The sequence below is a fragment of the Trichosurus vulpecula genome, chromosome 4 (assembly GCF_011100635.1).
Source record: "Trichosurus vulpecula isolate mTriVul1 chromosome 4, mTriVul1.pri, whole genome shotgun sequence".
NCBI lineage: Eukaryota > Metazoa > Chordata > Mammalia > Diprotodontia > Phalangeridae > Trichosurus > Trichosurus vulpecula.
Genome location: NC_050576.1, coordinates 28,171,521 through 28,195,925, shown reverse-complemented (window position 1 = coordinate 28,195,925; position 24,405 = coordinate 28,171,521). Strand labels below are relative to the sequence as shown.

General features: G+C 48.8%; 2 protein-coding genes across 2 annotated transcripts; both read right to left on the bottom strand.

Moving 5' to 3' along the window:
- Positions 1-1,282: 1,282 nt before the first annotated feature.
- On the bottom strand, positions 1,283-20,660 carry TXNDC12 (thioredoxin domain containing 12). The gene is made up of 7 exons (XM_036757818.1): positions 20,439-20,660; positions 17,475-17,535; positions 9,610-9,662; positions 7,409-7,482; positions 4,080-4,149; positions 2,100-2,183; positions 1,283-2,001 (listed from the first exon to the last, which is right to left on the bottom strand). The coding sequence occupies exons 1-7, from the start codon at positions 20,554-20,556 to the stop codon at positions 1,922-1,924; spliced, it is 540 nt and encodes a 179-aa protein (XP_036613713.1). The 5' UTR covers positions 20,557-20,660; the 3' UTR covers positions 1,283-1,921.
- KTI12 (KTI12 chromatin associated homolog) lies at positions 12,164-13,692 on the bottom strand. Its single transcript, XM_036757817.1, has one exon. It carries the CDS (start codon positions 13,673-13,675, stop codon positions 12,545-12,547), a length of 1,131 nt encoding a protein of 376 aa, XP_036613712.1. The 5' UTR covers positions 13,676-13,692; the 3' UTR covers positions 12,164-12,544.
- Positions 20,661-24,405: the final 3,745 nt, after the last annotated feature.

Here is a 24,405-nt window from a genome sequence, read left to right as displayed (position 1 = left end):
TGGTAGGGCATCCACTGTGTTCCTAGCCCTTTGCTGCTGTAAGGATTTTGTTGTAGGAAGCCTCTTTTATGTCCTGACTTTGTTGGGGTCTATGCCTGGCAGTGAAACCTCTGGGTCAGAGGGTGTAGACCTTTTTTAGCCACTTTATTTGCATAATTCCAAGTTGCTTTTTAAAGCAGTCATGCTGATTTACAGTTCTATCAACAATGCATTAGTGTGTCTTTAGGTTTTGATGGCTTAGAATGAGTGTTAACGGCAAATGGTTTCTGTTCTGGTCGGAAACTTTGAGAGTCTTCCTGCCCAGATTGATATTTTTGCAATAGTAAATTATGCCCTCAGTCACTGAATGGGCATTGCTTCAGACAAACTGAGACCAGGGAAAGACCTTAATTTAGAAAGGCCAAGGTCACCCACTGCATCCTGGGCCATCGTTAGTCGTCTTAACATTTGTCTGGCCACTGGACTTTGATGACCAGGTTGAAGACTGTTCAGCTCTGTCTCACTTACATCCAATTCACTGAAAAGTCAAGCTGTCACCCTTGGTTCTCTTTGAGAACAAAAGATGAACAAATGTGCCTACCTTTCCATAACCCCACCAACACTGAATGTTTCTGGAATCCCTGGGGCATGGCTCAGCTAACACCTCCTCCCACCCCCACTTTTTCTGAGCCCTCCAAATTACTCAGGGATCTTATTAGAGCCAGACCAGTGCCTTAACTTTCAATTCTGGGAAGGAAAGTCAGCCACTAGCCTTATAGAACTTGGGACCCCAGGTTCTTAGGATCAAGGAATTTGGAGCTGGATGAGACCCTAGAGAACATACAGACCAAAACGAAGACCAGCTGAAGCCCTGAGAAATTTAGTGACTTGGGTCACAGAGTCAAAAATTATAAGAGCTATATATATAATAATTTTATTGGTCTTTGGTTTTTGTTTCCTAAATTTTTCCCTATATCCCTGCCCATGCCCCCATCCAGAAAGCCATCCCCAATAACAAATAATTTAAAAATTTTTTAAAGAGGTGATGTAGTGGACCTGAACCCGAGGGCCCCAAACCCAATGTTTTCTACTGTAACCGTGTTTTGTCATTTTGCCCAACCCCAAAGTGACCAGGCATCCCCCTAAGATATTCCCAACAATTGGTCATCTAATCTCCATGTGAAGACCTTCCAGGGAAGGAAAAATTTCACCACCTTTTGCAACTCACACCACTTTTTGACAGTTCCAAAGTGGTCTTTGTCCCTCCCCATACACCCTCCAGATACCAAACCAAACAGCACTGTTTCTTTTAAAGCATTATTTAAAAGTTTAATTAAACTACAAGTCATTTTCCAAATCCTAGTACAAAAATACAGTGTGATGAAATGACCAGAATGGGCCTACAGAAGGTGAGGCATTGCTCAAACACTGACAATGGGGATGAGGGTGGGAAGTGGGGAAGGGGAGCTGATTCAGAGTTCACTTAATTCTTGGAACAAACAGGGAAAATGAGAGAGACGGGAGGAAAGAAGGTCAAGGGCAGGGAACTAATATTCCGTTTCCCCGTGGGGCCAGAGCCACTGACCAACCTTTGGAAACAGAAATCGAGGAGCTGGTTTGCTCGAGGTCGATGTTCCTGCCCACACTTTCAATGCCCTTGTGAGTCAGGCATGGAGGACAGGCAGGAAGAGAGAAGTGTAGTGAGGGCCCGTCCACAAGGCGATCCAATGCCCCTTCTCAGGCCAAACAGGCAAATTAGCAGAAAGGTGGTAGGGAAGGAGGGGAGGAATCCCAGGACATGCAACTGCATGGGAGAGCTGGATTTTCTCAAGAGGACAGAGCCTTGTCCCAGAAGGGCAGGTCCGGTCTTCCAGTGCAAGCCCCATCTCCTGGTCTCTTCCAGAAGATTCCTCCCCACACTCTGCTTTCAGCTCCCAGCCTATCATAGCTCATCTTCTAGATGTTTTTTTTTGAAGGAGTCACCCGTCAGCTTTTCCTGGGCTTCCTTCATCCCCTCAACCACTGGGAAAAAAATCAAGGGACAAATAAGGAGACATCACACAGAGAAAAAAGAGAAGCCCAGCTGCAGCCTTGCCCCACCCCGCACTGCCCCTACATACCCTGCTCAGCATTGATGTAGAAGTACTTGTAGCTGGGGTTTCCTTTGCTGTTGATGATTTCAGGGCGCACCTGGCCACTGGGATCTAAAATACAAGGGGAGAAAAAGCTCAAATGTGTATTGTTATTAACAATAACAGTAACTCTACATTCATCAGAGTGCTTTGAGGTTCACAAGGCACTTTACACATATCTCACCTGATTCTCACAAGAGTTCTGAGAAGTAGGGGCCAAAATCATCCCCATTTTATAGATGACAGCATTTAGGGATCTGAAGCAGGATTCAAACTCAGGACTTCCTGATTCCAGATCCAATTTTTCAGCCCCTGGACCAGGAATAGGGAATGGGGCCTGGATCCATGATTTCATTGGTTTGAGGAAACTCTCTTCATGGACAGACACTTGCCGGTAACTCAGCCATAACTCAGTGTTGGAGAACTGCCTGGGCCCCTGAGAAGTGAAGACTCTGCCCAAGGTCACACAGTCACTAACGGGTCAGTGCAAAGACTTGAACTCAGGCCCACCTGATTCTGATGCCAGCTCTCCAGCCCTTCTCTCAAAAAAAATGGGGCATATGTTGTGATGATGACCTTCATTCTACTCACACCCATAACGAACTTGTTAGTTAATGAGGGTTATTTACGCTTAGCAATGGGAGAGAGCTGGCATTTCCAGGAGCCACAGGACACATCCCCAGAGAACCCTTGGTCTAGCAGAGGGCTATGACATACACAGAGAGTCATGATGCCCAAGAGTAAAGGTGAGAACCCCTTTCATCCCTACTGATGGAGCCCCCAAGGACTGCAGAGCACCAGCCTCACAGTCTGCCACAATCCTTCTCCACCCCAGTCTATCCTTCAGCCAGGCACTCGAGTGATTTTCTTAAAACTCCAGTCCAACCCCACACCCCAGCAAAATAAACTCCCCATCACTTCCAGAGTCAATTATGAAACTCGGGGGCCTTCCAAGCCCTTCCTAACTTGGCCCCCTCCTACTTTGCCAGCCTTCTCACACCTCACACCCACCTCCGTGTACTGTTTCATCCAGTGACACTGGCCTCATGGCTGCTCCACTCCACATTAGACTGTAGGCTCCCTGAGGGCAGGAACTATCTTCTGCCCCCTTTTTCCCCCACCGCTTAGCAAAGTGCCTGGCACATAGTAGGTGCTTAATCAATGTTTATTGACTAATAACATGCACTTGCTGGCCATATGACCTTGGACAGGTCACGTCCCTTCTATTTACTCATGTATAAAATGGGGGTAATTAACTTTGTTCAACCCACTTACAGAACAGCTGAAAAAAAGGGCTTCACAAACCTTAGAGAGGAACAGAAACAAGCACTATCCTGACTGTGTGCCATCTTGAGAATGTAGTTTTAGTTCTCAGGAATATTTTCTGTGATTTTGGGGTCTGAGCTGCCACCAGGTGGGCAACATTCACTGCATCTGGCTGTCTTTGGGGTCTATACAGCAGCTAAGCAGCACAGAGCACGGGGCCTGGGTTCAAATCCAACCTCAGATACTTCCTAGCTGCATGACCCTAGGTAAGTCACTTAACTTCTGCCTGCCTCAGTTTTCTCGACTGTAAAATCAGGATAATAACAGCACCTGCCTCCCAGGATTCTTATAAGAATCAAATGAAATTTGGGGGCAACTGGGCGGCAGAGTGGATAGAGCACTGGGCCTGGAGTCAGGACAACCTGAGTTCAAATCCAGGCTCAGGCACTTACTTTGCTGTGTGACCCTGGGCATGTAACTTAACCTTTGCCTGCCTCAGCTTCCTCACCTGTAAAATGGGGATACTTAGAGCACTGACCTCCCAGGGTTCTTGTGAGGATCAAATGAGATCATATTTGTGAAAAGCGCTGAGCACAGAGTCTGACGCACAGTAGGCGCCACGTGAGTGCTTCTTCCCTCCCTTTTCCTTTCACCACCAGGCACCCATTTATCCGACATCCAGAGCACAACGCTTGAGCTTACCCAGGAAAAGGATCCTAGGAATGTAACCGCCATCGGGGCTAAAGGCTTCATCTTTTGGCTCTTCTTCGTCCTGTGGACAATCAAGGCATCAAGGTGGGATGAGTTGCCTCACTGAATAGCGGGTGTCTGGAATTCCCACCCATCCCCCAAGCGCCTTCCTCTGTGGCATCTTCAGGAACACTCTTGTCTTTGACCTCAGAGAGCCTACTTCTCCCCTCAGAGCATCTGACCCAAGGCCCCTACCATACACTTGAGAGAAAGGCCTTCCTCAAGTATGGGTCAGTATGGCACATGGGAAGGAGTGCTAGTTCTGGGGCCAGAGTATCTGGGTTCAAATCACTACCTCTGTCCCCACCATGGTGGGCCCAAGAGGTTAAGGGTCACATAGATAATAACAGAACCAGGATTCGAATCCAAGACCATTGTAATCAAAACCAGTGCTTTCCCCACTACAGTAGGCTGCCTCGACTGCCCAGCAGAATAAAAATACCTTGACGGTAGGAATAGGTTTATTTTTGTCCTTTCTATCACAAGCGCCCTGTAGATGCCTCGTAAGTTTTGGCTGAGTTGATTTGAAAAGGCAAGAGCTGCCACATACACCCTAGCGTTACACTTTTGGGGGTAGCAAAGTGAAAACCGGGGGATGGATGAACAAGGTGCGCTGCACAGGGGAATGGAGTATGACTGAGCTGTAGGAAACCATGAATAAGAACTATGAGAAGCAGGGGAAGACTTTTAAGAAGCGATACAAAAGGAAAGGAGCAAGACCAAGAGAATAATGCATACAATGCCAACAGTGTGACACGAACAGCCCAGACAGAGTGCTGAATGACAAAGCTTTGCCCACAGAAGAGTGAGAAGACGCCTGGTGATTACTAGTGTGGTGTGCTGTCGGTCAGTCGATAAGCATTTATTAAGCATCTACTATGTGCCAGGCACTGTGCACTGGGTCAAAAAACAGTCCCCGGCCCTCAAACAGTCTAATGAGGGACACAATAGGCCAACTATGAGATACAGACAAGATAATTCAGAGATAATTAACAAAGGGTGAGCATTAGCATTAAGGGGAATTGGGAAAGGCTTCCCACAGAAGATTGTTGTTTGTCCTTTGTTCTCAAGAGGACCAATGACATCAGGAGGGCAATGTCTTGACTTGCAAATGAACTGGATGCAAGTGAGGCAGAGCTGTGCAAAGTCATCAGGATAATTCAGAGGCCAGTGGCAAGACACAGGTCAAGATGACTGGTGTTGGCCCAGGATGCAGTGGGAGATCTTGGCCTTTTTAAGCTAAAGTCTTTGCCAGGTCTTGGTCTGACTGGGGCAACACCCATTCAGTGATTTAAGGCTAGATAAGAATTGAGGTAAAAGATGGCCTTTGCCTTCACAAAAGAATTGATCTGGGAGGGGAAGGACCCTAAGAATTCCTGGCCAGAACAGAAACAATTGCTATTTGGATTCACTCTGAGCCATCAAAACCCAAACAATGAGCAAGTAAGGCTTGAGCTGGGACCTATTACTGGTCAATCAGTGAAAGCCAGAGTGATCTGGGTTTAAAGGCATAGTTCAATAGCTCCATTTGTATCTCAACGGGCTTTAACAAAGCCTGGTTTTCCAGAGCTAACTTTCAAGAAATCATAAATGAAAACTACATGAGACAAAACTACATGAGAGTTAATTGTCCCAGTTTTTCCCAAAATGAAACAAACAAAAAAACCAATAATAGAATAAACAGAGGAGAAAAATTAGGGAGCAAGAGACTCAAGAGGCCAGGGTAGGGTTGGATTTGTTCAGCAAGGGGTCAAGATGGGGGGAAAAGTATGGCTGGTACAGTGGTAATGGCCTGGGAAAGAACTGAGTGAGGGGTCAAGGGACTGGAAGTCACAGTGAGGATGAAGAGCACGGTTTGGGGTTGCAAGACAAAAGGAGAGGTGGAAAGCTAATAGACTGTGATTGGATCAATGAATTTTAGAGTTCACAAACACAGAAATGCAACTTCTGTGGGCAATGGCAACACCAAGGCCATGACCATCCCCGTGGGGAGGAGCGCGTATGAGCAAGCAGAAGGACCGAGAGATGAAGATGTTGGAGGGAGTAGCAAATTGCATGTTGAAGTTCTCTAATAAGAGGGCAGGAGCTGGGGAGGAGAAAGACTGTGAGTACAACACTGAATTCATCGGGGAAGGAAGGTGAACGTCCTGGAGGTCAGCAGACAATAGCCATACATCATGTCCAGCCATGCTGGAAAACAATTTGGAGCCATGCCCCAAAAGTTGCTAAACTGCCTACCCTTTGACCCAGAGATACCACTACCAGGCGTAAGCCTCAACGAGATTAAAGAAAGAGGAAAATGACCCATAAGCACACACACATTGATAACAGTTCTTTTCAAAGTAGCCACAAACTGGACATTTGAGGAGGGACCCGGCCTAAGTAAATGATGGCATGTATGTGAATCTCATGGAATATTGCTGTACTAGGAGAAATGATGAAAGGATTGTTTCAGAGAACCCTGAGAAGACTCATATGAACTGACACAGAGTGAAGTGAGTAGAACCAAAAGAAAAATGTGAGTGACAACAGAATTGTAAAGACGAACAATGGTAACAGATTTCAGAACGCTGATCAACATAGTGGCCATCCATAATTCCAGAGGACAGCTAGTAATGCAAAGCAGGCTGCCCGCCTCCTGACAGAGATGGGATGTGCTGCTCAGGGTACTGAAGGAAACATGTTGTTTGGATGTGGCCACTGAAGGAATGTGTTTTCTTTGACTATGCAGATTGGTTACAAGGGGGAGGGGGTTTCTTTTTTTTTCTTTTAATGGAGGAGAGGAGGGAGAGAAAACAGATTTTTGTAAGTTAAATATACAATGCAGTATGTCAGACTCTCAGTGGATGTCTTGGTCAATTTTGAAAAAACTCTCCTCTCTCTTTTTTATACTTCATTAAAAGGTGTAGATCTCTGGGAGGGAGAAGGGAAAGTGCTATGATGGGAAATATAGGTGATGGGGGAAAAAAGTCAATTAAAAAAATGTTAACAGTAAGAACCCATCTATAATTCCAAAAGTAAGTTATATGTATGTAAACACATTTCCTAAGAGGATTAAAGGCCCCCATATGTGACTATGACAAATATCTATCCCTGGGCACCCAAGCTGGGCCACGAGGATTGGACTAAATGGTCTTTGAGATCTCTTCCAATGAATGAAAAAGCATTTATTAGGCACTTACTGTGTGCCAGGCACCATACCCGGCACCAACTCTTATACTCTGATTTGGAGCAAATCAAGGGGGAAACCGATCAACATACATGTGCTCCTCCAACCTTACCTCAAGATTGACCATAATAAAATTGTGGGCAAGTTCTGAGATCTCCTTGGACTCCGCAAACAAAGGCTTTAAGGCTGATTAAATAAAAAAGAAAAAGAAAAAAAGGACAAAATGATTTAAAAGAAGCTCTGTCTTCACCTGATCTAAACCCTGTGCCCTGACTGTTGTGAGGGGGCTTCTATATCATAATTTTCCCCATTTCTATACTGCTTTCAGGATTACAAAGGCACTCTCCTTGTAACAAGCGATCCAGAGCGACTATTACACAAAAATAAAATATTTGTCAAGTGCTTTGCAAACCATGAAGCACTATAGAAGTACTAGCCATGACGATGATGATGATGATGATCACCCCCACTTTACACATGAGAAGACTGAGGCTCAGAGAAGTGCTTACCCAACATCACACAAGTAACAAGTGCCTCAGGCAGAATTCCAGCCTATGCCAACAGCAGCCACGCTGCTTCTCAATATGAGGGTCCTCGCTCTAGAAGCAAAAGGATCCTCAGAGGCCACTCAGCCCAATCCTCTCATTTTATACATGAGGAAGCTGAGGCCCAGAAGGAGAAAAGTCAGGACGGCAGCCGAGCACTTCTCGAAATAACGAGGTGGCCTCTCTTCAGAGCAGCAAGGGAGTTCAGTGAAGAGTGTCCTGGGCTTGGAGTCAGAAAGACCCAAGTTCAGGTCCTGTGTCAGACACTTCCTACTTGTGTGACTCCGGGCCTGCCTCAGTTTCCTCATGCTTCCTTATGCTTCCAAGGTCCCTTCCAGCTCTGAATCTGGGCTCCTAAATCAGGAAGTGGCTGGTGGCTGGATCTGGGCCAGAGCTGGAAGTTCTAGATTCCGGCTGACCTCCAGCCATGTGGCCCTAAGCAAGTGAGCACTCTGAGCCTCAGCCCACCTCTTCTACTCTGCGGATCTAAGGGATGCTGCTCATTCATGACTCTTTCTCCCCATGCTCTTCCTGGGTGTCTCCCCCCACCTCTCTGCCACTTCAGGTCCTCCCCATCCTCCCCAGCCCTCTCTGCCTTCTACACCTTACCCTGATCTCTGCAAACTGGGTCTACTGGAACATGGCCGAGTATCCACAAGGGAGGTTACTATACAGCCTTTATACCATGAAAACATTTATTAAACACTTACAAGGTACAAGGTTCTGTGCAAAGATGAAAGAGTGACACAGGCCTTGCTCTCACAGAGTTCAAAGTCTAGTGCAAGGGTGGGGAACCGTGTGACCCTGTAGGTTCTCAAATGCGGCCCTGTGACTGAATCCAAACTTCACAGAACAAATCCTTTTATTAAGGGGACTAGACTCTAGTGAGCAGGACAAGACGTCACACAGACATAACTCAGGATACGGGGCAGAATGTGATTAGTGCAGAGGACGGGGCTGAGGAGAAACCTGAAGAGGGAGGAGTCAGAAGGCCCTGATCTGGGCTGTGTGGGGAGGCTTCAATAGGAAGATTTGGGGGTGGAGGGAGTACAGCATGATCAAAGGCCTGGGGGAAGGAACGGACAGGACAAGAACGGGATGGAGAACACTGTGGTTTGGATGGAATGTAGGGAACACAGGCTTGCAGGCTTAGATCTAGAACAGCATGACTTTGGTGGCTGGCCAGTCCAATCTCCTTGCTAAGGAAACCCAGGCCAAGTGATACTCAGGGACTTGGCAAGCCTGGCTCTGCCACTTCCCGTCAGCGCAACTTGGGGCAAAAACTTAATGTTTCTAGGCCTCAGTATCCTCATCTGTGAAAGGAGAGGACCTCTAAGGCCCCTTCTATCTCTAGTATTTCCACAGCTAGCCAGTGTTTGAGGCAGGATTAGAACCCGGGTCTGGTAGCATTCTCTCTGCTAGGTCAAGCTGCCTCTCACGACAGAAAAGCCATGAGAGTATGGTATCATGGGAGACATACAAATCAAGGGCTAACTTTACAGATGAGGAGACCGAGGCTCAGAGGGCTGATGTAACTTGCCCCAGGTCACACAGGTAGCAAAGGGCAGAGGCGGGATTCAAAACCAGAGCTGTTTCACTGTGCCTCTGGATGAGACAGTAAGCTTCTTGGGGGCAGGGTCAGTGTCCTGGCTTTCTTCTGTACCCCCAAATTATCATGCACAGTAACACCAAAAAGTAACAAGAAATGCCCTCTGAAGGGAGTGTGTCGTCGCCTTCAGAGGCGCTGAAATCCCTGGCACATACGTACCTCTGCAGGCACCACACCAGGACTTATGGATGATGACCATCAGGGGCAGCCCACTTAGAAAACAAAACAAGCAAACGGTCAGTCGGCTCAGGCCACTCCTATTCTTTCAGTTGTCCTAAAAAACCTCCCTGGAAATGAGGAGGAGACCAACCTCCCTCTCCTCACTAGAGGTGGAGGACTAGGGGAGGGATTGCGGCAAACGCTGTCCGACACGGTCAGTGTGTCCGTTTGTTTGGCATAACTGGACTTCCTGGCTACAAGAGAGGGTGCTATTGGTCAGAGAGCAATTGGGAAGTGATAAGGGTATCTTTTTCAAAGCATCAACACATTTTTAACAGAATTTCCAGGGACATCCTCTTCTCATCACCTTGATGGCTCTGGGCTTGAAAAGGCCACACCGGGGGAGCACAGGCTCAAGGGGGTCCTGCCAAAGTAGACAGACTGTATCTCTGTCCCCTGAAGACCAGCCTAGCTAAGTCCTCATCACCAGAACACTGATCACCAGGGAATTTTTTTGGCTACAACTCCTGAAACTGCCTCTGGCTGCATTGTCAGAGGGAAAGCTGACATGTGAACTGATTAAAGACCTTTGGCACACTGAACATCACTAATATTGTTGTGGAACTGATCTCATCTCAAAACCCCACACCCTGCAAGGTCTGCTTCTCCCAAAATGACCTATTCCCTCCACCCACAATGTTCCATGAAGTCTAATCTAGGGAAACATTTAAAGCGTAATTTTTTTAAATTATAAATTTAATAATCAACAAATGAAAACTTTCCAATACACAAAGAACAAAAAAAGAGGATTCTATGAAACTGTGAACTTTCTTTATATTATGGTCTTTTTTTTTAAAGCAGGGGTTCTTAACCTGAGGTTGATGAATTTTTAAAAAATAACTTAACTATATTTTAATATAATCAGTTTACCTACTATATCCTGGGCACCTGAGCTAGTTACCTGCCTCCAGACAGTTTCTGCCTCAGAGAAGCACCTTGGAGGAGGAAATCACACTATTTGTTACCCCCAGCACCTAAGCTATTCAAAGCATTTTGAAACCCAGATAAAAGCAAGTCTGATCCAGCCTTAATTTTGCCACTTTAAGACAACTGAAACAAGTGAATTTCTCTTTTTGTGACTTGCTCTGCTTGGCCTCAGAGAGCAAAACTTGAGCGGAGAGGTGCTACAAGGAAGCATATTTCAGCTCCAACATAAAGTCCTAATAAGTAGATCTGTTTCCTTTATTTGGAGGGTGTTCAAGCCAAGGATGGTAGACCACTCATCAGGGGTACTTTTGACAGAATAAAGGAAAAGATGTTTATTTACCATGTGTGTCAACCCTGTGTTAAGGGTTGGAAATAGACACAAAGCCAGTTCTCCCCTCTCACCCTAGCTAGGAGTGAGCTGTAGGACAGACGGAAAGGCCTGGTGGTCTTCAGGAAACAACAGGAGAACCAGTACTTCAGTAACATGCTGGACTCTACGTGTTTGTCTCCCCACGACTGTTTCACTTTTGATTCTGTATTCCTCATGCTGCGCATACAGTTAGCACTTAATAAATGCTGACTGACCACAGAGATTACTTCTAGCTCTAAGTAGCTAAGTCCTGCTAGCGTCCCTAGGTCTGAACATCCCCTCAGAACCTTCCTGGGGGGAAAACCCTGGCCCTTTAGGGACCTGGAGACCTGGGCTGGAGTCTAGGTTAGTGACCTTGTCAGTACCCCTACTCCAGTCTTCAGTTTCCTCATCAATAAAAGGAGGGGGTGGAATTCAATGACGTGTCTGGCACTTTCTAGTTCTGGCATTTTAAGAATAGCTGGCCTTGACATAGTACTTTTAGGCATACAAAACGTTTAGAACCATAGAATACAAAATGTTAACACATAGAAGCCAGATCACACATCAGATGTGAGAGTGACCTTCAAACACATCAAACTAGTTGGAAAGAACCCTAATTGACCCTCTAATCCAGGGGGTTCCCAACCTTTTTTGTGTCCTGGATTCCTTGGGCAGTTTGGTGAAGCCTATGAAACCTCAGAATGTTTTTAAATGAGCAAAACAGTAGGATTACAAGGGGAAACCAAATGTTAAAATAGTGATGTCCCCCCCATCCAAGTTCACAGACCCCTTGGTTACAAAGCCCTGGCTCCAGTCAAACCCCTTCATCTTAGGCCCAGAAAAGGCAAGTGACCAGCCCAAGACCACACAGCTCTGAGTGACTGCAGTGGAATCCAAAGTCTTCCATTTCTGTGTCCTTTCTACTATACCACCTACTAAGGTTATGACAATTCCAGCTATAGGGGCTACCAATCTTTCACACCACCACACTGGACACAGATGTTCAGGACTCTTATCTATCACCTTCCCTCATTTCAAAACCAATTACATGCTATAAACCAAACCATTACCCAAGCACAGAATACAGCAGATATTCCATAGATCCTTAGCAACCCTGAAAAACTTTTCCCTTCTAGTTCAAAGGCCTCTAGCTTCCTTTGAGTTCCAAATCTATGATCCTGGTACTACTAGCAATGAATGACTCCAATTTAAAAAAAAAATCTTTTATTGCAGCATGTCAACTGAAAAACAGAATTCTGTTCTTTTTTTTATAGCTTCTTGTCTATTTTGAGTCTTTTCTCTAGTTGCCTCCGGACTGAGAAAGGAAGTCCAGTGTCCAAAAATTTCACTACTTCCAAAAATACAAATGTTAATACTCGATGCTGTCCATCTAAAGCCCTGTTCTCTGAAGGTACATGTACTCAAGCACCAGTCACTAAGCCCAAACTGGCCAGTCTGAAGTTCAGTTAATTGCAACTGTCAGCATCACCTTACAATCTCATACCACTTGATGGTAAGAAGGAAGGGAATCCAGGACCAGAGGAACAGGAGGCAGCCTCAGGCTTTTGCCTCTTGAGTCCCTGGGCCCCCTTCCCTTCAGTGGAGGCTCTGGCCCAGGTACTGCAAGAACATGTTGGCCAGCTGGGGCAGGTTCTCTTTGTTGGGGTGCATCTTGGTGTAGGAGATGAACTGGCGCCTCAGGCGGCTCAGCTCAGCCATAGAGAGGGGGCGAGTGAACAGCAGCCTCTCCGTAGTCCCAGGTAAGGCCAACAAGTCCCCAGGGACGGCAGTTTTCTGAGCCTCCATCAGGGCTGCCAGGACCTGACTGGTGACCTGATCCAGCTGGTGCAAGAAATTGGTGGAGGACAGAGGCTGTGACTGTGTGGCTTGGTGGGGGGCAGGTACCTGGCTCTCAAAGAGGGCTGCCCAGATCTGGGCCAGAGGCAGTGGCTCCTCAGGGCCCAGCACCGTGAAGAGGGGCCGGTCCCAGCGATTCCTGGAGTCTGGGGCCTCAAACCTCTGGGCCAGGGCCTCCAAAAGCTCCGGGGGAAAACCCAGGTCTGGCCCCTGTTTCGGGCTCCCGGGCTCGGGGGGGCCTGGCTTTCTGGCCAGCTCAGGCCCCAAATCCTCAGCCGCCCTGGGCCCCGTGACCCCCAGTTCCCTGCTTTCTTCTGGGCAGAGCGTGCTTGAGCCCGTGTTTCCCTGAAGCCTTGAGGCCGGAGATCCTGGGCTTTGCTCGGAGCCCTCCTCCGGAGGCTCTCCAGCCTCCCGTGGGGCCCCAGCCTGCTGCCCGTGCTCCGGCTCTGCGGCCTTTGGCCTCCAGCTGCCGGCTGCAGCCCCGGCCTGGGGCCGGCCGTCCTCCGAGGGGCCTGGTGCCCGCGGCCGGGGCTTCAGGCAGTAGAGCAGGCAGAGTGGGGTGCGCGCCGCCCGAGCCAGGCAGTAAAGCTCGTAGCGGAAGCCTTTGATGTAGTTGAGCGAGTCGAGGAGGACGACAGCCCGGGGACCCAGGTCGCGCTCCACCGAGGCCTTGAGGGCCGCGCGCAGCGCCTTCTCGCGGGTCGAGTCGGAGTAGGCCTCGCGGAGCGCCTCCGGACCACCGGGCCCGAGCACGTCGGCATCGCGCACGACCGTCACGGGGCGACCCTCCGCCTCCAACGCGCTCCGCAGCTCGTCGGCGCGCCGGCTCCGGCCGCTGTCCGGCAGGCCGCACAGCACGACCAGCGGCATGACTACCCGCAAGACTGCTTCCGGGGGAACCCCGGCTAGAGCCGCCGGAAGCACTACCTAACTTCCACCCTACGCCTCTGACCAATCAACGCGCAGCTAACTCAGCCAATCAGCGCGCCTCAGGGGAGGAGGCGGAGGAAAGAGTGGAACTTGACCCAGGCCGGGTTGCTATGGTAGCGGGAGGGGAAGGCAGTCACGTGTCTCTCACGTGGGCGAAAAGGGGCCAGAAGGATGCAAAACCGGGCAGATCAAAAGGGGACTACATCCCAGGGAACAAGGAGGCCATTATGTGGGGCGGCCCGGCCACGGCGTGGATAAACTCACTCTCCCCTTGCCCCAATCTGGGGAACTGTGCCCCAAACCACTAATTCTTGGTATGCCCCCCCCTCCCCGCCCGGCTTTAATGGGCCCCTCTCCAAGTCTCAACTTCCCCGAGAGAGTAATGAGCACAAGGCGCGCACCTCCCCCCCACCCGGGATCGGCTCCACAACTGGTACAGTGATGTCAAGCGGGATCCCTCCAACTTCATCCCATCCGGGCCCCTTTTACAGATGGGGAAACTGAGGCGCACGTGTGTGTGTGTGTGTGTGTGTGTGTGTGTGTGTGTGTGTGTGTGTGACTCTGTTACCCGTGAGCTCAGAGAGGCAAAGCCAGCATTGGAACCCAAGTCCAGGTGCCCCTTCCTATCCACTTCATTGCCCCTGCCGTAGAACTACAAAATCATAGAATGGGGGGGGGGTGGCCATGGGCAAGAATGAGAGCCCCCCCCCCCACAGTCATCATACGGCCTCTGCTTGGGCCCCAGGATGGACAGGCTCCCTCCCCTGGCAGCCCATTCCATGCTGACCTTAGGATATCTGCTACTGGCCAGGCCCAGTGTCTTATCTTAACCCTTTCCCCTTAGAGGGGAAGAGACTGAGGAGCAGAGAGAAAATATAACTCGCCTGAGGTCAAAGGGGCAAAGCCAAGATTCAAACTGGGTCCTCCAACTCTAAATCTAGAGCTCTTTCCACTAAGCCACACTGCCTCAGTGAGAAGTTAGGAGAGAGCTTTAGTGTAGGAAAAATAACAGAATTTGAATGCGAATTGAAAACCAGGAGGTTTTCAGGTTGGTGCTCCTTAGAACACAACCAAGAACTCCCAAACAGCTCACGGTGCCAGGTCCAGAGTCAATGGAACCCCTTTACAGCATTTACTATGAAACAATGGCCTGTAACTTCAGGGCATCATCAAATGGTCCAACAGCATCAGTAACTGCTAGGATGTTCTCAGTGGGAGTGACATCGAAGAAGGAGCGTGACCATCTGTTTGGCCGCTGCACCCTAGGCATCATGGGACCTTCCACTTGAAACCTTCCATTCGTCTCCTCCCTTAGAATGTGAGTCAGTTTCTTAAGAGAAAGGGGCCTGGCTTGCTTTTCTCTCTGTATCTTCAGTTCTTTGCGTATAGTAAGCACTTAGTAAGTACCTTTCCACCCATTTGTGAGTGTGCCATGGCATTAACAAACCACTAAACTTTCTTGTTTTAGGGTCAAGACCTGGGTGATGATGTTTTAAGGAGTCACAGGTAAGGCTTCAAAGACCCCACGGAAGATGAAGTCTCTAACTCTCTGGATAGCTTCTAAAGACCCTGAAACAGGGGAAGGGTTTAGTTCCCAAATAAGGAATCAGACACAGAGTTTTCCAATCCCTTGGCTGTTCTCAGACGCCTAAATGTAAGGGTTTTACAGGGATCAAGTGACTACTACATTCTCTTCTAGCTCAAGGCATCCAGAAGTTCCTCAAGCCCATGCCTGGAGGATGAGCAAATACTCTCTCTCCTACCAGATCTCCATTCTTCTGCAGCTAGGAGGTAAGGATGGATTTTGGGGATTCCTAACCAAAGGGGTGGCAACCCCATTAAGGGGTTATCTTCAAAGTAAATTCTTTAAAAAGGATTAGAGACCCACAGAAGGCCAGAGCTGGAAGGGACCTCTGGAGCCACCCAGTCCAATCCACACCTAAACAAGTCTCCCTGCAGTGACATCCTAGAGACACCCATCCTCTGCAGGAATGTCCAGTGAGGACAACCGAGGCAACCCCTTCCTCTAGCAGATGGCTTGGGGCTCTTACTGTTAGAAGGACTATAATTCCTTCCCTCCCCCCACCCCCAGTTCTGCTCTATGGGACCAAACAAAACCAGGCTAATCCCTTTTATATATAACAGCCCTTGTTATACCTGGCCCCCATATGTTTCTCCTCTTCAGGCTAACACTCCCAATTCCTTAGGCTTATGCTGTGGTCTCCAGGCTCCTCCCCATCCTCATCACTTTGTTTTCTGGGTGCTCTCCGGATTGTCAACGTCTTTCCTAAAGGGTGGCACACAGAACCCAATGCAAAGCTCCATCTGGGTCTGACAAGGCAGAGCACATTGGGACCATCGCCTTCCCAGTCATGAACACTGGGCCTCTCTCAATGTGCCCATGGCAGCCTTCCCTTTCTTGGCCTGGAAGTCTCAGGGGGATTCACTTATACCAAGTCTGAAGTCCACCAAAAAGGGCCTGCTGTTAACATGACTTGAGATAGAAGCTGCTCATGAGAACAATAATAGCTTGCATTTTTATGGCACCTCATGTGCCCAGCACTGTGCTAAATGCTTTGCAATTATGACCTAAAAGGTACTACTACCAGTTCCATTTAACAGGGAAACTGAGACAGAGGTCAAGTGATTTGCCCAGGGTCACACAGCCAGTAAGTGTCTGAGGCCAGGCTGACAGCTCTAACCACTGCACCACCTAGCTGCCTCTAAACTGAAAGCCTGCCCACAGCGGATAAAAGTATCAAAATATTACTTCTACTTTCCACTGTATGAGTTTAACTGATTTTATGCTGAATTAAATTTATAAATGAGTCAGCTTTTCCTCTGAGTTAAAGTTACAAGTTAACTTGTTATCATCTCCAAAAAGTCTACTGTCCGTCCTTGCCTGTCCTTGTACAATTAGGGAGGATCTTATCTCCCCACAAACCCTTCTAGGCACCAGGGAGTCGAGAACGCTGGGCCACTAATAAGGTCTGCAAGATGCTGATGGGTCCCATAAAACAATTAACAATCCTTGACTGTCAGAGAAGGGTGGTCACTAGCCCCACATTCCTGCTGTCTCACCCCAACAATGCTGTCTGTCCTCTAAGCAATCATATGATCTTCCCCATCTACCCAACTCTGTACTCCTCCAAACTATATGAAGGCTGGTGAGCCCCATCCCCGGGTCTCCGGTCATTGAGAAACCACTGACTCAATTTATTGGTTATTGCTCGTCCAACTAATAAATTGGTCAGGCTCAGATATCGTCTCTCAGTGTACCTGAATTGTCAAAGGTAACACAGAGCATCTATATTCTTTGCTTCCCTCCCAGTCTCCTTGTGGTCACCTCTCCCTGACTCCTCTAGGGCCCATGCTAACCAATCTGATCCAATTTAGAAGTCCTGGGCAATCAGCTCCATCCCTGGCTTTCTAGTAGGGCTTTAGACCCCTTCCTGAAATCTGGGTCACAGGGATCATCAATCTGGAGTCAGAAAGGAACGCTTAGGTCACATATCCCTTTCATTTTACACATCAGGGAAACTGAGGTCCAGAGAAGTGATCTGCCCAAGGTCATGCAGGCAGTACACATCAGGCACAGAATTTGAACCCAGATTCTTAGATTGTAGCCAGAGTCCTTCCCACTGTCTCATACCACCACCCCTTCAACCTCACCACCCCCTCCCTCTGGAAGGTGGGTCCTTCATTATCTAATAAGATCGCCTGTAGAGATTCCACCTACCTGGCAGCTGCCTCATTCTTTCCATCTTCTAGTGTTCTCCAGTGAATGTGATCCCCAAAACCTAGAAAGACAAAAGGCTTAAACTAAACTTTTCCATCTGAAAAGCCAGCAGGAGGCTGACATTGACACAACCACAGGGGTCTATGAAGTGCCACATGATCCCCTATTGCCATCAGGTGGGCAGACTGCTGCTGTCCCTTCATGGACAAAGACATTAAGGCAGTAAAGCACAGCCAGGTCACCAAGCCGGTGGGCAAGCCAGGACTGGCATCAGGGAGCGCCCAGCAAAGGAGGGCAACCAGTACAATGGGCTTCAGGTCCCAGGAGGGCCAGCTGAAGGAATCGAAATGTTGTTTAGCCCAGAGAAGAGAAGACTAGGCTTGAAGGTGCAGGGATGGGGGCCTCAGGTGTCCAAAAGAGGGAGTTTTTTCTATTTGAGCCAGAAGCAATGGGATATTTTGCAAAGTTGTAAAAGAGGTTTGACTTAAGAACCTGCTAACCATGAGTGCTGTCCCAGAGTGGAATGGCTGCCTCTAGAGGGGGTGAATGCCCCGTTCCTGGAGGATGGATGCCCACTTAGAGAGGAAACCCCCTGCTCAGGGACAAGATGGACTAGGAGGCTGCCGAGGTCCCTCCCTGCTCAGAGACGCTGTGACTGTCCCCAGCCGGGCCCTCTTGGGGCTCATTCCTCCCTGAAGCTAGGAGGGCAGTTTCACACACATCTCAATCTCCTCTGAGCTGCCCTGGTGCTCCACAGGATGGCTGGGCAAGGGGGATGTTTTACTTCTGTCTTTGTAAACTCAGTGTCTCAGGGGCAGCTAGGTGGTGCAGTGCACTGGCCCTGGAGTCAGGAGGACCTGAGTTCAAATCTGGCCTCAGACATTTCACACACTTAACTAGCTGTGTGACCTTGGACAAGTCACTTAACCCAATTACCCTGCCTTCCCCCCTCCAAAAAAAAAAAAGTTAATAACTCAGTGCCTGGTACAGGACCTGGCACATAGCTGGTACCTAATGATGATGATTGAGTTTTCTCTGCAATGTTGATTGTCCTACCTCCCTTGATCCGTCTTGAACCTGAGAAAATCCCAAAGAAAAGCTATGGACCTCTCTCCCCAAAACAGAGTTGCACTAGATGAGCCCTGGGGTCCTTTCAAGCTCTGAAAACAGTGATATTGGATCGTCTGCCCCTTTCACTTGGCAGCCCCAGATCTAGGACCCAATTGGGGTCAGTCTGGCCTCGGAAAGGCCAATCCCAGGAGGAAGCAGTATTTGCCTAGCTGCTGAGATCTCATGTCATCGCATGCCCACGTGGAACCTGCAGAGAAGCCTCTAGCCAAGCTGTCACCTGCCCCGGGGTTAAGTAACCCAGGTCACTGGCAAAGGGACCTCAGAGCCTTCACCAAAGGCCATCCAGGTTAAAGGGGCAAGGAGTCCTACATTCTCCTGTATGAGGATCTCTTTGAAGGTGAAGGGGGAGGGGGCTGTATTAAAAATACTTCAAGGATTTACATTCACATTGGTAACCATAATAACTGGCATGTGTGTATCACTTTAAGATTTGCAAAGTGCTTTACAAATATCTCCATTTCACAGGTGATGAAAATGGGGCAGAGAGAGATCAGGTGATGTCCAGGTCACACAGTGAGTGTCTGGAGCTGCATTTGAAGTCAAGTTTTCCTGACTCCAGGTCCAGCGCTATCCACTTGAGACCTCAACACACACTGCACCAAATCCCAGGAGTTCACTCTATGGGCTCCACAGATAGTCCTGTGGTCTAATAGATAGAACTGGAACCAGAAAGAACCGGCTTGAAGCCCCATTCAGACACATGTCGGCTACATCTCTCACAGTCTCGGTTTTCTTGTCTATAAAAAAGGCATAAGGATATCACCTCTGGGGTGTTGTGAGGAGTAAATCAAGGAATAAATCAATCAACAAGCACTTATTAGGTGCTTACTGTATACCAGTCACAAGGGCTACAAAGAAAGGCAAAAGGAACTGGAATTGTGACTGAATGAGTATACAGAACTCCAGGATGAGGAAAGTCCCTCTAGCGATGCAGGTTGCTACCTTCTCTGCAATTTACAGCCTTAGAGGGTCCCCCTAGAGCACTTAGAGGTTAAGTGACTTAGCCGGGGGTACACAGTCAGGTTGTGTCATGGGTAGGACAGTATCTATAAAGCGCTCTGCAAACCTTCAAGTGCCATGTGACTGTTAGGGCAGGATCTCAGAGGCCATTCGGTCCAACCCTCCTGGGGGGTTGGGGGGAGGAGGGCCGGCCCAAGAGCTTGAGGTGGAGTACGGAAGCTGGAGGGGCACAGGGTGGTGTAGGAAGCTCATGGGGGTGTCTGGGGGCCCAGAGGGCATCCTGAAGCTCATGGGGAGTCCAGGAGTGCAGAGGGGGCCCAAGAGAAGGAATGAGGGGGTTTAGGAGGACAGAGAATGTTAGGAAAATGGGGGTGGCGGTCTGGGAGTTGGACGGGACAGAGGGGGTTAGCGCACAAAGTAGTCTAGAACTGCAGTGGGGGAAGGGGGGAGTACAAGAGGGGTCCGGCAGCACGGGAGAGTCCTGCAAGCCAAGAGGAGAGTCCAAGACCGCAGGAAGTGGTACAGGGGGGTCCAGCATCTGGGGAGGTGTCCCAGTAGTGCCTGGGGGTCTAGGGCACCAGGAGGAGGTGCATGAGGGAGCTTCAGCAGGGGAGGGGGGTGCAGGCGACCCCCTAGGAGGAGGTGCAGTGGGGGCTCCAGCAGGGTGTGGGGGATGCAGGACCCCAGAGGGACAGGCAGGGGGGGCTCCAGAGGGTGGGAGGTGCAGGAGAGGCTCCAACAGGGTAGAGGATGCGGAGAGGGCGGGGTTCCAGCAGGGTGGAACGTGCAAGGGGGGATCCAGCAGGTGGGAGCCCCAGCGGGGGAGGGGGAGGGGGGGTTCAGCGTTGGGGGTGGGGAGGCAAGCAGTCTGACCCTTTCCGAGCCCTTCTGTCGCGGAGGCGGAGGCGGCGAAGAGCAGCAGGCAACAGTAGCAGCAGCCCAGGGCGAGGCGCGCGGGGCCGGCGCCCAGGAGCGCCAGCTGGGGGCCCATGGCTGGGGGCTGGGGGCGCGGGCTGCCTCCTCTTCCTCCTCCCTCTCCTCGTCTCTCTCTCTCTCTCTCCCAGCTTCTGTACAGCCAAGGAAGTGAAGTCGGACGGATGTGGGAGGCGCCAGTGGTCTCGGCGCTTAAAGGCACAGAAAGCCGGGGCCTGGGGGCGGGGCCCTGGTCTGGGGCGGGGCTATGGCCTGGGGGCGGGGATGGGGCGGGGCGCTTAGCACGTGCAGCCGGGCCCGGAGGTGTCTGTGGCTCCAAGTCGAGCTTTGCTCCCGCAATACCCCTTCTTTCCTCGAGCACTTGTGGAGGCCGGGAGTGTCCCGACAGAGGGGAAAATGAGACAAGCCCAGCCCCCCAGGAGTTCACATTCCACTGTGTATGGTGTTTGTAGGGCAGGGTGGAGGAGGTGCTGATAGGAAGCACCTTGGGGTGGTGGGGCGAGGGGGGATGCCAATCAACCAATGAATACTTATTAAGCGCCTACTCGAGGCAGCTAGGGGGCACATTGCATAGAGTGCTGGGCCTGGAGTCAGGCTGACTCATCTTCCTGGGTTCAAATCCAGCCTCCGACACTCCCTGGCTCTGTGACCCTGGACAAGTCACTTCACCCTGTTTGCCTCAGTTTCCTCACCTGTAAAACATGCTGGAGAAGGAAATGGCAAGCCACTCTAGTATCTTTGCCAAGAAAAGTCTAAATGATGTCGCGGAAAGTCGGACTCAACTGACAAGACTGAATAACAAAAACAACAGAATTGAAGGTTCACAACGCCCTTTACATAGAGCGTCTCATTTGAGTCTTACAACAGCCCTGTGAAGAAAAGTGCCATGATTATAATTCTAGTTTTGCAGATGAGGTGAAACAGAGATTCTTGTTCATACAGCACTTTAACATACATTTGCTCATTTGGTCTTGCTTTGGTGCACCATCCTCTCCTGGCCTGCCCTTCACCTCCCCTTCCCCCGCTCCCTTGCAAACAGCATTCTAGGCTCTGGTCAACTCCTCGAGTCACTAAGTGAGAGTGAACAAACTGGTTTGGGGCCATAATTCTTCCTGAAGCAGGACGGAGCCTTCTCCCCGAGCTGCGGCTATGAAGATCTTGGTCTCCCTCTGTCTTCTGGGCATCCCAAACTATATCAGCCTTTACTCCATTGTTCTGCCCATCCTCGCCCCCCTCCCCAATATTAACAAGGACATCTAGAGTCTGTCCGGGAGGATGGATGATAATACTTAGAACAGCTCCCACGCCAATGTTTACAAAGTACCTTTCCTCGCAATACCCCCAAGAGACTGGAAGTGTGTGAAAAGCCCCGGGGCTAACGGAAAGCCAGCTGAGCTTGGAGGTTGAAGATCCGGGTTCTTACGTCAGCTTGGCCGCTTCCCAGCTACGCCTCCTTGGCTAAGTCATTTCCTCACCTTTTCTGAGCCTTGGTTTCCTCTTCTGTAAAATAGATATTGGTTGAATTGAACCGACCTGTTGTATTGTGGAGTTTGGGGGATGAACTGGGCTATTGGGGCCGCTCGTTAGAGGTCACGTGTTAGAAAGGAGCGAGCGATCGATTCTCCTGTCTGTTTTCCCCATTCTTTGGAGAAGTTTTCTAAATGGATGATTTTGTGAGGTCAGCAATCACATCGAAGAAAATGAAAGTCCAGAGTTCTACCCTTCAGGTACAAAGATAGAAACTACCCAGTCTCTATGACCCAGTGGGACTCAGGGGAGGCGGTGCTCTAATGATCTGGGGCTCTAGGAACATCAGTTCTCCAGATGGCAGTGAATGATCTTCAGATAGTCACATAAGCTTTAGGGCATCATTTTCCTCCTCTGCAAAACGAGTGAATTGTAACAATTTCTAACACTTGTGACGAATGGCTAAACAAATTGTGGTACAAGAATGTGATGGCCTGTTATTACACCCTACCAATGACTAAGGTGAGAAATCCAGAGAAACACGGGAAGATTTATGAACTGAAGTCAATCAATCAATGTGTGGGATGAAAGATGCTCACCAATTAAAAAGTTAATTTATAATAAGGAGCCATCTCAGGGTAGGAACAGAAATAAATTTTATTCAATTCTCGAGAATAGGGCGTCCTCTGCCAGCACAGAACAGAACCAGCAAAGGAGGCAAAGTACAAGGGGCAAAGCACCAATAATTATACCTAACAAAAAAGAATTCCCACCCACCTCGGACCCTTCTCACCATTGGCTGGGAGGCAGGCTTACAATCTGAGCACAAAAACTAAGCAAAGAACCAGGAAATCAAGGCACAGAAACTCCAATTCCCATTCCCTTAGTTAATGATTACAACTGAAGTGACATCTATAAATCTGAAGAAGGAGAATAGGATGAGGGGAGGGGGAGACCCTCTCCATTCTTCTACAGTACTTTTACAGTATAGGAAAGCAGGTCACAGTGACCCTATTCTTACTGAGCAAATCTTTAAGCCAGAACCAGAAGAAAGAAAGAACAAAAAGTTTCAGGGTAAACTTTCCCAGAGGCTGAGCCATCAGACTCTCACGGCCTCAGAATTTTTCTACTTCCCTTTTTTCTTGATTTTAAACATTTCTTAGTATAGATATAGATGTATATTTATACGTATCTTCGCTGTGAAGTCTTCACATTTTATCGTCCTCACACAATCAACATTTATTAAGTGCCTGCTATGTGCCAGGCACTGTGCTAAGGGCTGGGGATACAAACAAAGACAAAAGACAGTCTCTGCCATCAAGGAGCTTCCAATCGAGAGAAGACAACAAGCAAATAATATGTACAAGGAATCTATGTCTGGGATAGATATACATGTACATTTGGGTAGACATACACACAAGATAAATCAGAGATAATTAACAGAGAGAAAGGACTGGAATTAAGAGAGGTTGGAAAAGGCTTCCGGTAAAAGATGGGATTTTAGTTGGAACTTAAAGGAAGTCAAGAGGCAGAGTTAAGGAAAGAGCATTCATGGGAGACAGCAGAAGGTGCCCAGAGCTAAGAGATGGGGTGTGAGGCCGGTGTCACTGAATGGTAGCTGTCAGGGAGCAAGATGTAAGAACGCTGGTAGGTGAAGACTAGAATTATGGAGTGCTTTCAATGCCACACAGGGCATTTTGTATTTGATCCTGGAGGCAATAGAGAGCCGCTGGAGTTTATTGAGAAGGGAGATAACACGGTCAGACCTGAGCTTTAGGAGGCGGAATGAGGAAAACATTACTGACAATGACATTAATCTAAACATAAATAATTTTTTTTAAAGGCTGAATGCTGTGTAATTAGACTAAACTTGTCCTTGAGGTAGCTAGGCGGTACTGTGCATAGGGTGCCAGTCTGGAGTCAAGAAGAATCATCTTCCTGAGTTCAAATGTGGCCTCAAACACTTACTGGTTGGGTGACCCTGAACAGGTCACCTAACCCTGTTTGCCTCAGTTTCCTCATCTGTAAAACAAGCTGCAGAAGGAACTGGCAAACCACTCCAGTATCTTTGCCAGGAAGAAAGACCCCAAATATGAAGTCACAAATAGTAGTACACGAATGAAAACTATGAAACAACAAAGAGCTTGTCCCTTAAGAAAATAGTTTTTTTAAATGTACATCTTTCCCGTCTCTGCAGAGATGAGGGACTATCAGTATGAAATACTATATAAGTTCTACATAACTCATTAATACATGTTGCATCAATTGTCTCCCCAGAGCATAAGCTCCTTGAGGGCAAGCACTCTTTCCGCTCGTTTCTTAGGCGCCTAATTAGGCTCCTAATAAAGCATTGCTTGAGTTGGAAATCTGGGACTTGAGCGAGATGGTGGCTGCCTTGATGATGTTGGCGCCTAATGAATGTTTTTGAATTTATTTAAAG

Coding starts and splice junctions, on each gene's coding strand:
- KTI12 (XM_036757817.1), bottom strand. CDS start 13,675: ATGCCGCTGGTCGTGCTGTGCGGCCTGCCGGACAGCGGCCGGAGCCGG.
- TXNDC12 (XM_036757818.1), bottom strand. CDS start 20,556: ATGGGCCCCCAGCTGGCGCTCCTGGGCGCCGGCCCCGCGCGCCTCGCC. Junction 7,483..9,609: donor CTGGTGTGGTGCCTGCAGAG/GTACGTATGTGC, acceptor TTATTTAATCAG/CCTTAAAGCCTTTGTTTGCG. Junction 2,002..2,099: donor CTACATCAATGCTGAGCAGG/GTATGTAGGGGC, acceptor TTTTTTTCCCAG/TGGTTGAGGGGATGAAGGAA.